The 16,065-nt window shown below is 38.0% G+C and overlaps 1 protein-coding gene across 1 annotated transcript; it reads left to right on the forward strand.

The window, feature by feature from the left end:
- Window positions 1-12,897: 12,897 nt before the first annotated feature.
- LOC143626793 (uncharacterized) lies at window positions 12,898-13,921 on the forward strand. The gene is made up of 3 exons (XM_077096761.1): window positions 12,898-13,019; window positions 13,215-13,291; window positions 13,694-13,921. Exons 1-3 carry the CDS (start codon window positions 12,919-12,921, stop codon window positions 13,819-13,821), a joined length of 306 nt encoding a protein of 101 aa, XP_076952876.1. The 5' UTR covers window positions 12,898-12,918; the 3' UTR covers window positions 13,822-13,921.
- The last annotated feature ends 2,144 nt before the right edge of the window (window positions 13,922-16,065 follow it).

A 16,065-nucleotide genomic window follows, 5' to 3' on the forward strand; every position in this document is an offset into this window, starting at 1 on the left:
TTAGTTAATCTATATAAAAGAGAAAGAAAGAGGAAAAAAAGGATAGAATAATTTGACCCAAATGAATATTAATAACAATCGGAATATCTTGAATCTTCTTCTTTTACGTTGAGCTTGAAAGCAGACATAAGATTAAGCTTAGAAGTAGGCGTACTACCAAATACTTTAAGAATACGACCATCATTAAGAGGTATACGAAGAAACTTATCAAAACAAACGACCTCGACATGATTAAGAGTTAACCAATCCATCCCAACTATGACATCGAAGCTACCCATTTGCATCGGAATAAGATCTATGCGGAACTTGACCTTATTAAGAACTATGACACAATCACGTATAACCGAATCAATAGTAATCGAGTTCCCATCTGCTACTTCTACGGTAAAAGGCTTAGACAACCTATCCCGAGGTATATCAATGATATAGGCAAAGTCTAAAGAGATAAAACTCTTATCAGCACCAATATCGAATAACATAGAAGCAGAATGGTTATTAATAGAGAACGTACCATTCACCACATGACTAGAACTTTGGGCTTGATTCACATTTATCATGAAGGTACGACCATTCGAATCTTGAGGAGTTGGTGCAGCTTGATTAGTCGGAGGGGCTTGGATAGCAGGGACTTGAGCAGTAACAGTTGGCAGAGCCATAAGTTGTGGAACTCGAGGAGAATAAGTGTGAGGTGCAAAGCCTTGAGGGATCGGGGGTTGGTAAGTTTGCACTTGGTAAGCTGGGCTAGTGTTGTAGTATGGTGCAAGAACAACTTGGGCTTGATGAGCATAATGCGGTGGAGGCATCACCTGGGTTGCCAGTTAGTAGTTTAGTTAAGTTTAAGAGTCTAGAATTTATTACTTAGTGTATAGATTAGCGTGTTTTTATATAACTACTTTTAGCACATTAAGTTTTTGGCGCCATTGCCGGGGACTCTTGTCAATTGCGTTATTAGTTTTGATTGGACTTACTTGCTACATACGTGCTTTTTGTATTTTGTTTTGTTTTTGAGTCGTATGAGTCTAAGTAGTTTGTTTTGTATTTAGTATTTATTTTTGAGTCGTAGGAGTCTAATTGTCCGTGCCTTTTGTTTCTTTTGAGTTTCGTAAATATGTGTGAGATTTGTGGTGGGCCCCATTTTACGCTTATATGTCCTTAATATGTGGGGTGCTTGGCACATTATTATGCTAACCCTCCTGTGCAGCCGCAACAAAATTTTTTGCAGGAGCCTCCTTCATATTATTACGATGATCTGTATCAGAAGTCTCAGCATAATCAAGGTCAATTCGATGATCAATATTCTAATCACAACCCTGTTGAGAGTGGTATGAAGAATTTAGAGAACATGTTAGCTCAATGTTTGGCCTCAGATTCCCAACAGAAGTTAGTTGAGCATGATATCATCTTGAAAAATCAACATAGTGTTCTTACAGATCTCCAACGTACAATAGAAAGCATTACTAGAAGATTGGACGAAGAAGAGGAAGAAGAAAAGAGATTGAAGTCATTGGAATATGTGGACGAGTCAGACGAAGAGATCATGCAAGAAACGGCGACAAAAATGGTCGATGAAGTCCCACCTCCAGTTCCACAAGTTACTATTCCTAATTACTGGAGTGACTCTGATGATGAAATAAATGAAAAAGAGTGGGCTGCTTATCAAAAGTCACTAGTGAAGAAAAAAGAGATAGAGGAGGAAGTGGATTTGGGAGATTCACTTGAGTTGATGTTTGGTGTTGAAGAAGATATGGAGGAGGAAGTGGATTTGGAAGATTCACTTGAGTTGATGTTCGGTGTTGAGGAAGAGATTAAGAATAAGTTGTGTGAGGAGGATGAGTTTTGGATTTGGAGTTAGAAGGGTTGCCTGAGTATGATGAAATAGGTGAGTTTGATTCGGAATATGACTTAGAATTTTTTGAAGCTCTACTAGAAGATATAGAAGTGCTGGTAGTGGAAGAGTGTGACATTTGAGCCAAAACAAGGTACACCTCAGTACGTATTTACCGATTAAGCAAATAAACGCCTTTTGCGTAACAAACGAACGATTAATCGAACAGGTCGGGTTATGACCCAGATATCTCGGGAGGGCATCTATAAGTGATATACGCTTAATACAAGCTAAAATATTAGTAATATGGCCTTAGTTTGATAGCAAACAAGTTAAACGAAAACATGCTCGTTTAACTACCCGCTATAGATTTAAACGCAAAAGATAGTTACAAACCAAGCATTGTATCATCCGTTAAGCCGAAAAAGACTTACCAAACACTTATGTGAAATGTTTTAAGCGATCCGTGAAAATATTTTTGATTTTTACAAACATATAGTATGTTTTTATAATTACACAAAACTAGCCGAAAAACACTCGTTTTCGCACTGTTTAACGCACCCGATAAGTTTTTCGTGCCAAAAACCGAACCCGAACTAAAATTGGACTGGGCTTTTCGTATTTGGGCATGAGAAATAAGAAACTTGGGCCAAAATGGGCCCATGGACTTTCGGCCGCAGCCGCCACCCCACCCCCTTTTTTATCCTTTCACATATAAACTAGATTTGAGATATTTTTACACATATTTTCAAACACAACTTCTGGAACTCTTCTTCTACAGCCAAAACCAGCAAGAAAACTAGGTAAAAACCTTATGATTAATCGATTTTTGATTCGTTTAAACTCGTTTAACAACATATAAACATGTTTTGATTGTTAAAAATCATAGTTAACCATGTAAAACTCTCAAAAATCATTCAAAAACATACTTTGATGTTAAACCTAGTTTCAAATCAGAATCATGATCTTTTTTGGCCATAAACACGGATTAAAGGGTTGAAACGGCGTTTTTACGGTTCAAAAGTTCGTTTTTGTGCACTAGCCGAAACCCTAAGTTAAAGGGCTGTTATATTGATGAAACCTGCTTGGTTTGTGATATTGGACTTGTATCTATCTTGCATAGAAGCACAGGAACCTGAAAACTTGGTTAGAAAGTCGGAAACGAGCCAAACCCGTAAAGGTAATGCCGAAACACTTGCTTACGGGCTATTTAGGTTAAGGTTGTGATGTGCATATTATCAGGACTTTAAATTTTTCAGGGACATCAGGGACCATGTCAATGAGTCCCTGTTCAAATTTGGTAATTTTTCGACCATCCGAAAATATTTGGCGAATTTATTACCGAATTGGGACGTTTATTTGGGAAAAATAGCTAAAATACTTCAAAAATTATGAAATTTTTCTGGAAACTCATATTTTATGTATTTTGATCACATATAAATTTTGAGATCATTTGGAGAAGTTTAAATGTATTTTGTTTATATGCGTTCGTGTGAATTTTTATAGCCGAATTTGGGCCAAAAAGAATATCGCACGAGCTTTTTACATTCTGGAATTGATACCGGTCGATTTGGGACATGATTTGAGTATTCAGGAATTTTTTTGGAATTTTTGGAAATTTTTTGGGGTAAACGGACGATTTTCAGGCAAAATATAGCTGATAAAATGAATTTTTATAAATTAATAAATCAGTAAATAATTCCAGAAATATTTTTATAAAAATCTGCATATTTTAATTGATAATTTTTTAAATTTTAATAATTTAATGATTAACGGTTAATTAATTGTGCTAATTTGAATATTAAACAAATTCAGTTTTTATAAAAACCAGCAAGTTCGCGATTAACGAATCTGCGGGAATATCAAAACACCAAGAGTGATTAAAAATCATATTTTTGGACTAATTAAGTGAAAACGAACTTTTCTATGAGAAACCTGGACAATCCGGGTAGATTGTGCGCGTTTCTTCTCAAATCAAACTGATAAACGGAAACGGGCCCCGTGGCTAATCCGGGACCCCAGTATGTGATCCTTCTTTATAACTTAATCATTTTATTAACCAATACATTTACATAAGCTTATTTTCCCATAACTGTTTTCTGAACGCGTAAACGAACAACTTGGCCCAGCTGGGAAAACGGGAATCTGAGCCAAGTTCGGTTTTAAGTATTAGACATTGAACAACATCACAACCTAAGCCTATTGCCACTTTCTGGGCGTTCCAGCTATACCCAGATTAGTTATACAGCCCAGTTTAGTATTGAGATTATAATAATATGAAAATATTAATATTATTATAATATTGATTATAGGAAATACTGATAGCAGACCTAACAAACCACGCGCTGATATAGTACTGATTATCTACTAAACCGTGAGTTTCATGACCCCACTCTTTAAACAGTTTTACGAACTTTTGGGGTGAAAAGCATGTTTGATTACATATACATACCTGAAACATGTATTGATGTGAACTATCTAAGTGCTAACACATGAAAGTCCCCACTAACACAGTGATTAACTTCGATTCGGTGGCTTGTGAATAGTACTATTGGTTTGACAAACCCAAACGGAGCCGGCATGTATTGCTGAGACTTTACCCCGTTTTCACATGACCATAATTATACAACACGCTATGTAGTGTTAGACATAGCTACTTGGGACATGTTGTGGGCGGAAAGGGGCCACAGTGGTTGATTGAGCGTGGGAAATGGATGCACGCAGCACATACAGTCAAGGCTTCACTGTAGCTTAGCATAATTACATCATTTACATACATACATACATACATACTTATTTCATGATTACAAGTGTTGACTTGTGAATACTCATTACTGTTTTCTTGAAACTCGTGAAACTCACCAACTCTAGTAATTGACCCGTTTTAAACTGCTTTTCAGGTATACCTAAATCTGAATGATTTGGTGATCTGTTACTTGCTCAAGGTGTGTGGTTGATGCTATGTGAATAGAAGCAAGGATACCAGTAGTAAGATCGTATAGTTAACAAATTAATTTGGTTTGTATCACCTAGACTGTAAAACAATGATAGAACAAAGAAATGTAATATATTGTAAATTAATTTGTAATGTTTCTTTATAAACAATGTGTTGATACCAGAGGTGTCTGTTACATTCCCGTTTTACACTTCCGCATTATGCTAGTCGGGGTGTGGCAGAAGTTGGTATCAGAGCCATTGGTTATAAAGGATTAGGTTATCCCTTAGGGTACCTAAAATATAACCGTAGGCTCGATTAACTCTGGGAAATATTTAAATAATAAATTAACATTATATACTGATGGATGTCGGGATGAACTTGTAGGGCAAGTGAGTTATTGTGGTCCGGAACATAATAACAGACTTGCTTGTACGAGGGAATTCGGGGAGAAGTCGCGGAACGTGTGGTTAGGTAAAAGTGGCAACATATGTGTATAAAAGGTAATGTGAAAGTATATTTATATGTAACACTCATACGTGCTTAATTGGAACAAGGTGTATGAACACGTGTACGTACGATACTGTTGATGAAGGTAAATTTTACTATGAATATTATATTCATTTATATTCAATATTGATTTAAATAATAATAATTAAAAATTTTAATAAAACTAATAGCATATTCTAATATAATTAATATTAAATTTGGTTTAATTAATTAATCTCCTCGACAATAGTTAGCGATAGCAATAGATATTATTCTTATAACTAACCTTTGTGCAGAGTCATGTCAAGGAATAACGAGTAATCTCTATTGAGGAGGATCCAGAGGAGGAATCTAAAGAGGATCCAGAAGAGGAGGACCCAGAAGAGGAACCAGAGGAGAAGGAGGAAGAGGTGGAATAAGAAGTTATCTGTAGAGAGCTACCCAGGAATGTGCCTGATCTGTCCGGCTACAGATGCGATAGTTTATCCACCTAGGTCACCATGCAGGGATCAAAACGAAGTTAACAGTCAATATCATTCACCTACTAGAGTAGCCCGATCACCCACTCCACCCATTCACCTGTCGCCGACGACTTCAGCTACTGGGCGAGTCCGACAGACTGCTCGTATTCGGGTAACCCCGATTGACCCTAGCTCGATTCCATTCAGATCTACCCACGACCGGGGAGGACCTTCACGCCCTAGGGCAGATACTTCATCTTCCCGTTCATTGAGTATACCTACCCCTCGCCCTGACCTCCCAAACGCAGGAAACAACTCTTGGATGGCTGTCCTGACTGACCGTGTGATAGACCACTCGATAGCCATAGCTAACATTAATCAGGAGAGGAGGGACGTGACCTAGTACTTATCGACGTTACATCAGATAATACTGAACTTGCAGCAGTCAGATACCTACCACCACTGGTGTTTGGATAGGGTGACAGTTCGGCTGTGGAACTGTTACTGGATGATAACAGTGTTGTTTTTATGTTTGTGGCTAGCCTATCGTCTGTATGGATAGATGCGGAATATTACAAATATGTGTACGTAATCTTTGATACTCCATGTATATATAGTAGTATGTTTGTAACATCCTAAAATTTATAATGTTGAATAAAGAAAGTTATGTTAGTGATTTCGCGTTTTAATTATTAATATCGAGTAGGAGCGGGTCATGGACTTGGATTAATTGAGATAGGATAAATGAGAATGGGATTTCAGGGATATAAATACCCCCAAAATCCCAAAATATCTCATTTCTCACCAAACTCCACACACACTCCACACACTCCTCAAAACACACATACTCACCGATCAAGATTCGAAGCCGAAACCCGAGATTTTGTTGATAGATCTGAGTTGGTAAGGTAAGAACAATCCAACAAAGCTATTATTACTGTAAATGGTTAGGATTGGATGGGTTAACCGGACCCGAAACCCAAACTGCCCAAATCGGACCCCTAAAACGTCGATTTTAGGCCGATTTGATGGTTGGGATTTGTAGGCGCCGATCATACGATTCCGTGGGTACCAAAATCGAGTTATTTGGCTAAGAAACGAAGGATTTATGGGCAAACAGATCTGCAGCGCGATAACTTCGCCTGCAAGATTAAGTTCGCCTGATGAACTTCGCCTTCAAGCGTAACTTCGCCTAAGGATAACTTCGCCTACGGCCAAGTTCGCCTAAGGTATAACTTCGCCTGAAGCCAAGTTCGCCTAAGGTTTAACTTCGCCTGAAGCCAAGTTCGCCTAAGGTTTAACTTCGCCTGAAGCCAAGTTCGCCTAAGGTTTAACTTCGCCTGAAGCCAAGTTCGCCTAAGGTATAACTTCGCCTGAAGCCAAGTTCGCCTAAGGTTTAACTTCGCCTGAAGCCAAGTTCGCCTAAGGTTTAACTTCGCCTGAAGCGAAGTTCGTTTATAAAATAAATTAAAAACCTAATGGAAAATGTGTTAAGGCAGTTATCGAAAATAAAATTTTTCCAAGCTGACCTGGCAGCTTAACCCCAGCCAGGGGCTCTGCCCCTTGGACCCCGCCAGGGGCTGCCGCCCCTAGAACCCCGCTGCCAGGGGCGCTGCCCCCGGACCCCCGTTCGTTGTGGGTCATATATAGATAGAAATACAAAACGAGTAGTAGTAGTTAATTGATATGTGTAAATATTATACAGTTAGCCGAGCCCAGTTAAAGAAAGGAATTACGATCAACGGCGAGCGTAACAGGATCCAGGTGAGTTTCTAGCCCCATTCCTTGTTATGTTTTCGGGGCTGTGTGCATACTTGATGTGTTGTTAATACATTTATCCTAAGTGATAAGTGTATGCCATATGTGATATATGTGATATGTATGAATGATTGCTTGATGGTACGTGAACGATCTTCGGATATTGCACGTACTGTCAGGTTGTAACGTTATAAATATGGTAAGTATGATATGTATGAACGATTGCTTGATGGTACGTGAACGATCTTCGGATATTGCACGTACTGTCAGGTTGTAACGTTATAAATATGGCAAGTATGATATGTATGTTTATGTGTATGAACGTAATAGAGTTAATAAAAGAAGGAAATGACGGTTGTATGGTTGTATGGTTACGAAAAGGGTACCGAGCCCTAATAATACTCGAGGTATGATGTATGGTTGTATGGTAACGAAGAGGGAATCGAACCCTACTAATATTCGAAAACAAGGGACCAGACCCTAATAATATCTGTGATGTTAGGGACCAGACCCTAATAATATCTGTGATGTTAGGGACCAGACCCTAATAATATCTGTGATGTTAGGGACCAGACCCTTATAATATCTGTGATGTTAGGGACCAGACTCTTATAATATCTGTGATGTTAGGGACCAGACCCTTATAATATCTGTGATGTTAGGGACCAGACCCTTATAATATCTGTGATGTTAGGGACCAGACCCTTATAATATCTGTGAGGTTATAGGACGAAAGGCTCTTTAAAACGTATGATTATGAATGTAAAGAAAGTATGTAAGTAAGAAAGAAAGTATGTAAGTAAGAATGAAGGCATGAGTACTTATGTGTGTATGAAAGAAAGTTATGAGGTTAAGTACGTATGTATGTAATAAGGTATTGTATGGTATTGTATGATTAACTAGAACTCACTCAGCGTAGCTGACTTTTAGTATGCACGCAGGTGAGTAGGTTGAGACAGCTGGCTTGAGTGGAGGACACATGGCAGAAGACTAAAGCCTGGCATCTGAAGATCTGATATGTTTTATAAGTTATGTTTTGATTTTGAAAGACAAGAGGAATGTTTTAAGACATGATTATGAATCGATATGTAATGTTTTATGAAAGTTTTATATTCCGCGTAAAGTTTTAAATTAACTCTGATATTTAGAACTGTGTTTATGAGTAAATCCAACACGAAAGTAGGGTTACCGGTAACGGGGCCTTACAATGTTATGTTAATATGGGGCACAATTTTGTACATTATTAAAAGCACTGGCCTTTATCAGGCTAAGTCTATGTACCTTTTAATATCAATGTACGGAACAATTTGTGAAATGTCAGTATGTTATCTGGTTTACCTGTACAACATTTATTGTGATTATTATTACACAGTGCCGTAAACTGGAATTAGTATTAATTGGCTTATATTTGTTTATCATTATAGAATGGCCCCAAAGAAAGCAACCCCCATGACTGAGGCAGAAATAGCCGAGATGATTGCTCGGCAAATGCAGGCAGTAATTCCACTTATTGTAACACAAGTAACTGCTGGTGTTAATGCAAATATGAAAACAAACCAACAACCAATCAATAATGCTCCCCCAACTGTAAGGCCCCAAACCGGTAGCCCTACTTTAGCGTCGGATTTACTCATAAACACAGTTCTTGCAATCAGAGTTAATTAAAACTTTCGCGGAAACGTTTACTTGAAGCATTCGTTACAAAACATTCAATTTCTTCTCTGATACTATAAAACAAATCATTATATTTAAAACATCTTTTCTTCCATCTTAAGATGCCAGCCGTTCAATCCATGCCATGTGCCATCCTCATGCTAGTTCTTTGGTCTGATCACCTGCGTGCATACTAAAAGTCAGCTACGCTGAGTGAGTTCTAGTTAATCAAGCAACTTATCATACAACCACTACATGCATCATATACGTATCCGCAGACACGTAGTCCACTATCTAACCTGCTTACCTTACCACTTAGCCTCTTATTTACACCTACCACCTTGCCACTTTGCCACTTTAATAACGTATAACGTTTTGCCACCTTGCCACTTTAATAACGTATAAAGTTATGCCACTTTGCCACTTTGCCGCTTTAATAACGTAGTCACGTATAGGCTTACCCTACCACGTACTATCGTCGTGCCACTAACACTCTTACTACACTCTTGCCACTTCTAACACGCTCTACCTCTACTTGTCTACAACATGCTTCATATCATTTACATAATAAGCAAGTCACATCATAGCATTCATACACACTAATAACCACTTGGCAATCACTATCCTTGGCGATGCGTGCAATATCCGAAGATCGTTCACGCACCAACAAGTATTATATAATAGCTACCTCGTATAACATCTATAGCATACACTTACCACTTAAGGTAAGTGTATTCACACTTCACATCGAGTATGCACACAGCCCTGAAAACATAACACATAAATGGGGCTAGAAACTCACCTGAACACGGTTACGTTCACCGTTAATCGCAATCCCTTTCTTCAGTTGTGCACGGCTGACTGTATAACAAGTATACGTATCAATTAACTATCACTACTCATATTGTATTTCTATCTTTATATGACCCACAACGAACGGGGGTCCGGGGGCAGCGCCCCTGGCAGCGGGGTCTAGGGGCGGCAGCCCCTAGCAGGGTCCAAGGGGCAGAGCCCCTGGCTGGGGTCGAGCTGCCAGGTTAGCTTGGAAAAATTTTATTTCCATTAACTGTCTTAACACATTTTTCATTAGGTTTTTAATTTATTTTCTAAGCGAACTTAGCTTTAGGCGAAGTTAAACCTTAGGCGAACTTAGCTTTAGGCGAAGTTAAACCTTAGGCGAACTTAGCTTTAGGCGAAGTTAAACCTTAGGCGAACTTAGCTTTATGCGAAGTTAAACCTTAGGCGAACTTAGCTTTAGGCGAAGTTGTCATCAGGCGAACTTAGCTTTGCAGGCGAAGTTCATCAGGCGAACTTAGCTTGCAGGCGAAGTTGTCGGCTGCAGCTACTGTTCGTCCTTAATCGTCTTCGTTTCTTAACCAAATAACTCGATTTAGGTATCCATGGAATCGTCTGACCAGCGCCTACAAACCCCAACCATCAAATCGACCTAACATCGATGTTTAAAGGGTGCGATTTAGGCATATAGGTTACGGGTTCTTTTATCAATCGATTAACCCATCAAATTGTAACCATTTTCAGTAAGTTTAGCTTTGTTGGATTCGTTTTTACCATACAAACACAGATCTATCATTTCTATACTAATCCAAACCTAAACGAACAAGTTCTCGATATAAACGTACCGTAAATGAGTCGAACTACGAACACGAGCTGGTCTTGTTGCTTTGGTTCGTCACGACGATCTAGCACCAACGAGCTCGAGTCCTCGCCTTTGGATCTTGGTTCGGGTTGTGTGTTTTGGGGTGTGTAGAGATTAGGATGGATAAATGGATGGAATGGAAATGATTGGGGTTTAAGGGGGTATTTATACTCCCTTAAGCCCATGGACTGAAAGCCCATATTTCCTTTTGGTCCCTATCTAATCCCATCTAACTATCCTACTAAGTCTTCATATTTTGCTATTATTATTATTGTTCCACTAACTCGTTTATTTCACCCGACAAAATAATATATTAAATATTACTTTAGAAATTTCGGGATGTTACACCAACCAACATTGAAACAGTTACAAATAATAATCCCCCACCTAATACAAATGCCCCTACCAATGCAAATAATCCCCCACCTGATGCAAATAATGTCAACAACAATAATCCCCCACTGAACCCAAACAATAACAATAACAACCCTAATCCCCCTCGAAGGGAATATTCGATCAAAAACTTTATGGCCTGTAAACCGATTGATTTCAAGGGCACTGAAGGGCCAAACGGGTTAATCAAGTGGATGGAGAAAACTGAATCTGTCCTCAATATCAGCAATTGCCCACCTGAAAGCATTGTCAAGTATGTTGCCTCTACATTTACTGATCACGCATTAATGTGGTGGAACACTACGGTGTAGATAAAGGGTCAAGATAGGTTAATCGTATGACATGGGCTGAACTTAAAACACTGATGCTAGAACATTTCTGCCCAAAGAACGAAATTCAAAGATTAGAACATGAACTCTGGAGTTTAGAAATGAAAGGAGCGGATCATCTGGAGTATACCAATCGCTTCAACGAACTGGCTCGCCTAGTACCATGGTTAGTAACTCCCGAGGACAGACGAGTTGAACGTTATATCTGGGGTTTAGCCCCAGAAGTGAGGAGTTTGGTGAACTCTGTTGGCCATACATCATTTGAGAATGCCGTGACTCAGGCTGGCGTCGTAACTTTTGACTTGGTAAGAAGTGGAGTGTTGAGAATGGCCGGGGAATCATCGAGTATGAAGCGAACCAATTATGGATCAGGGTCACAAGGAAGGCCAGCAAGTAAACGTGCACGCCCAACAATACAAAATTATGTCATGAGCAGTTCTGAGGTGAAACGAGATAGGTACAAGGGACCATGGCCAAAATGTGATAAATGTAGTTTTCATCATGTGGGTGAGTGCAGGCCGTTAATCTGTCAGAAATGTGGGAGAACGGGGCATAATGGCCCTAGTTGTAGAGTCAGTATGGGAATTGTCAACCGACCAACCCAAGCAACTCAACCTCGTCGTCCGCAACCACCTAGACCGCAACCGATTCGTCAACAACCTATCCAACAAATCACAGCACCAGCAAACCGCCGTGCTTGCTATGAATGTGGTAGCACGGAGCATTTTAGAAAAGACTGCCCCAAGCTGAATCAAGAAGCAGTCACCGGTCGGAACCAAGCATCAACCTCTGGGGCGTATCGGGGACGCGCGTTTGTTATCAAGAAAGTGTAGACACGATCTGATCCTAGTTCAAGTGTATGTTGCTGCACGGTCTCATTAAAACTAGGGATGGTAATGGGTCGGGTTTAGGTATTCCCAAACCCATACCCGGTTATAAAAGTCCGTCCCAAACCCATCGGGTTTTAACAGCGTAATTACCCGTCGGGTTTCGGGTTTTGACAAAATCCCCGTCGGGTATACTCGGCTTAAAACCCGTCGGGTTTCTACCGGGTTTTGACAAAATATAACTAATCGATTACAAAGATGGTTACCATAAAGGTAACATATCTCAAATAATTGACATAAACAAGTTTTGACAAATAATATATTTGGAATATAGTGCGTGTGTGTGTGTGGGTCGGTGTTACCCGGCCCATTTATGTCGGGTTTCGGGTTTTCCCATCGGGTTTGGGTTTCATTGCCATCCCTAATTAAAACATTGAGTTTTGGTGTTTCTTATTGGATTGGACCTTTTAGTTTGTTTACTGATGCTTGTGATTTTAATGCTTTAATTATGTATTCAAATATTAGTTTTATCGGTTGCTGTTTCGCTTTAATAAAAATTTTGGTATACAGTTTTCAGATTTTTAGTCCAAAATGGAGCACGGGTCGTATAACGATCAATCGAATTCAACATTTACTTTGCCCAATGAGGATCATACGCTCGCAAACGCTCTAAGTTTCACTCTCAACCAAGAGTCGGTAACTTTCTAATTCTTTACATTTAGTTATTTATTTTATAATTTAGGTTAATATTTGGCAGTCTTGTTTACGTTTTAAGCTGTGTCATCCCATCACAAAAACACAAGTTTTCACCTATTTCATATGCTTTGATGCCAAACTTAAAGCTTAACTGCTTCTTGATGTTTTACATTGTAATTATGTCATTGCAGTCCAAGAGTTACAGTCTGCGGGTACAGCATTCCTCATCCTTCAGAGGAGCGGGTCAACATAAGAGTCCAGACAACCGGTATGCCTTTGCATAATCTCTTTTCTTATTCTGTTAATTATTTAATTTTTTTTTTCATTGAAATTTATCTACGATATGTTGGAGTTTATATGTCATTGTATTATTTAATAGAGACATTATTATGTAATTGTAGTTACTTCATGATTATATTTTGATACATGTGTCTTAATATTGTTTATTACTTTTTTTTTTAATTTTCTTTATAAAAAGAGCTAGTGTTTTATGTTTGAAAAACTACTGGGATGGTAATAATAATCTAATTTTTTTTATTAAATAGAATAAAGTTATATTGTTTCCTAAAAGAAAACCATAACTCGAATAAACATAATCATAATAAATAAACGAGTTACAATTGTTACCTGCATTCAGAATATTACTCGGTTATATGATTTGGTTTTGTAGGTGATCCAGCAAAGGAAGTAATCAAAGACTCGTGTCAAGATCTAATGATGATAGGCCAGCATGTCGGGAGCACCTTTGACCAAGCTGTCGCTGATTTTAAAAACAATAATGGTTCTGGAAGCAAGTAAATTAACAACTCTTTTATATCTCTATTTACTTTCGGATTGTGTGGTTTGATTTATATAAGTTTTTGCGGGAATTTTGTTTCCATTTCGTTTCTTACCGTATTCTGTACATTTTGTTTTATATCGAGCGTTGATAAAGCATAAGTCACCCAACATCCAATTCATACACAACGATTTGTTACCAGTTTGACTAAACCGGAACAATTGTGAGTTTTATGTTTCTATAATCGGCCCTTGACGATGTGGGACGAAATATGATAGTCAAATTTCAAGGACTGAGTCGTAACTTTTGTATTAGTTAAGGGTCTAGTTTGTTAAGTTTATTTTTTTACCCAAAATTTATATTTTAAAATATAGATTACATAAAATGCTTATTATATATTTGTACGAATTGGTTTTAGTTGTCAAAATACTTTACCTAGTGGGAGTGTAACGGGCCCAAACCGGTTCGGGTTATAAACCGGAGTCAATGACTGGTCAAAACTCGTTTGGCTCAATCCAGTTCGGGTTATAAACCAGTTTAGGAGGAAACATGTTTGAACCTATCAAATTAATTTGGTCGAGTTATAAACCAGTTTGGGGAAAAAAAACCTATTTTTCAGAACGGGTCGGGTCTTAAAGCTGTTTAAATCTCCGAAGTGTGAACCGGTATATGAACCGCCGGTCTGGGCGGGACCGAAGGGTTTGGTATTGGGGCGGTTGAGAAATTGGATTACTGTTTTGGAACCGGTTTTTTAGCCATCACAAGCTTGGAGGCTAATTTGATAAGCCAATTTAAAGTGAGACCTTATTAAAACCTTATACTTGATTATTTTTCTTTGAGTTGGACTGTCTATGTATTTAAAACAACTTAGTGTATCCAAACTGATTTTGTATGATTGTATCACCATGACATGTTTTCAAATTGCAAACTAACCATTGTATACCTACTAATATGACAAAAAGAAAACTACCTTGATGTTTTTGCCATTAGTGGTCCCAAATTAAAAAAAAAAAATTGGCTCTCGATGATCCCCGTTAAAAAAACTTAACAGCATTAAGTTTTTTTTCGAAGTTTAGACTGATTTTTTAGGGCTTTTGATTGGAAAGAGGATACGATTCAATTGATGTAAAACGTAGCTTGAAACGATGTTTCAAACAACTTGATTAGTGGTTCAAATTGGGTGTTTGAACTTCAAATTAACAAAAATTAAGCTATTTGGAGCATCATTTCGAGCTACGTTTTACATCAATCGAATCGTATCCTCCTTCTGATCAAAAGCCCTAAAAATCAGTTTGAAATTCGGGAAAAACTTAACGCCGTTAAGTTTTTTTAATGGAGGACCATTAAGAGCCAATTTTTTTTTTTAATTTGAGACCACCCATGACAATAAACGAAAACAATTAGTTGAGATTATTAAAATCTAGTTTGCCTATCATAAATAACAAAAAATATAGGCAATTTACTTTGTGTTTATCTTTTAGTTTTAGGATAACCTATCATAAACATCTTTATATCTCCAGCCACTAGTGAGATTATGTGATTGAGATTTAAGACAAGATCTTAAGCCCACTCAAATTTCCAACCAAATCAAAAAGGAATCAATGGATAAACCTTGGGTGCTCACTTTAGGTGAAAAGTAAAGTCAATCAAATGGGCAGACAGTTGTATTAATAAGTGACTAATCCAAAGCCAATAACTTTTTAATGATCACTTTAAAATAAATTAATTAATTTTTTTTTCAACAGGAATAGTGGTAACAAGTCATGTTCGCATGCCAAATCCGAACGTTACACAAACCCGAAAATTACACCACACAAACGATTCCGAACACGACACTAATGGAAGCAGTGGTATATTTTTTAATAGACTTCTAGTGTCAATTCACACTTTATGCCTCTCTTTCAGCCCCATGTCCTCCCAAGTCCATGTCTTTTTGTTCAAGTTAAGAGCCTTTATTTCTCATGCTTTTTGGACACAAACAATATTCTAATTCTCATCTCACCTAAAGTTTAAATGGTAGGCCCAAACTCACTGAATTTAGCAATAAAATTGAATAAGATAGTATCAAAAAATCAAAGATAAAATAATTAAAAAAACAATCTTAATCAAATCATGGGTTGTTGTTTCTTTTGGGAGTGGAAGTGGTTTCTTTACGCCACCAAATACCAATCATCATATTATTCATCTCCCACATACACTCTTTCACACACACACAAACACCTTGACTACACACACATTCATTAATTTGAGCATATTTTATCAAA

Source organism: Bidens hawaiensis, unplaced genomic scaffold, assembly GCF_021521415.1.
Source record: "Bidens hawaiensis isolate Kalapana, Puna unplaced genomic scaffold, B.hawaiensis_p1.1 tig00004525_1, whole genome shotgun sequence".
NCBI classification, from domain to species: Eukaryota; Viridiplantae; Streptophyta; class Magnoliopsida; order Asterales; family Asteraceae; genus Bidens; species Bidens hawaiensis.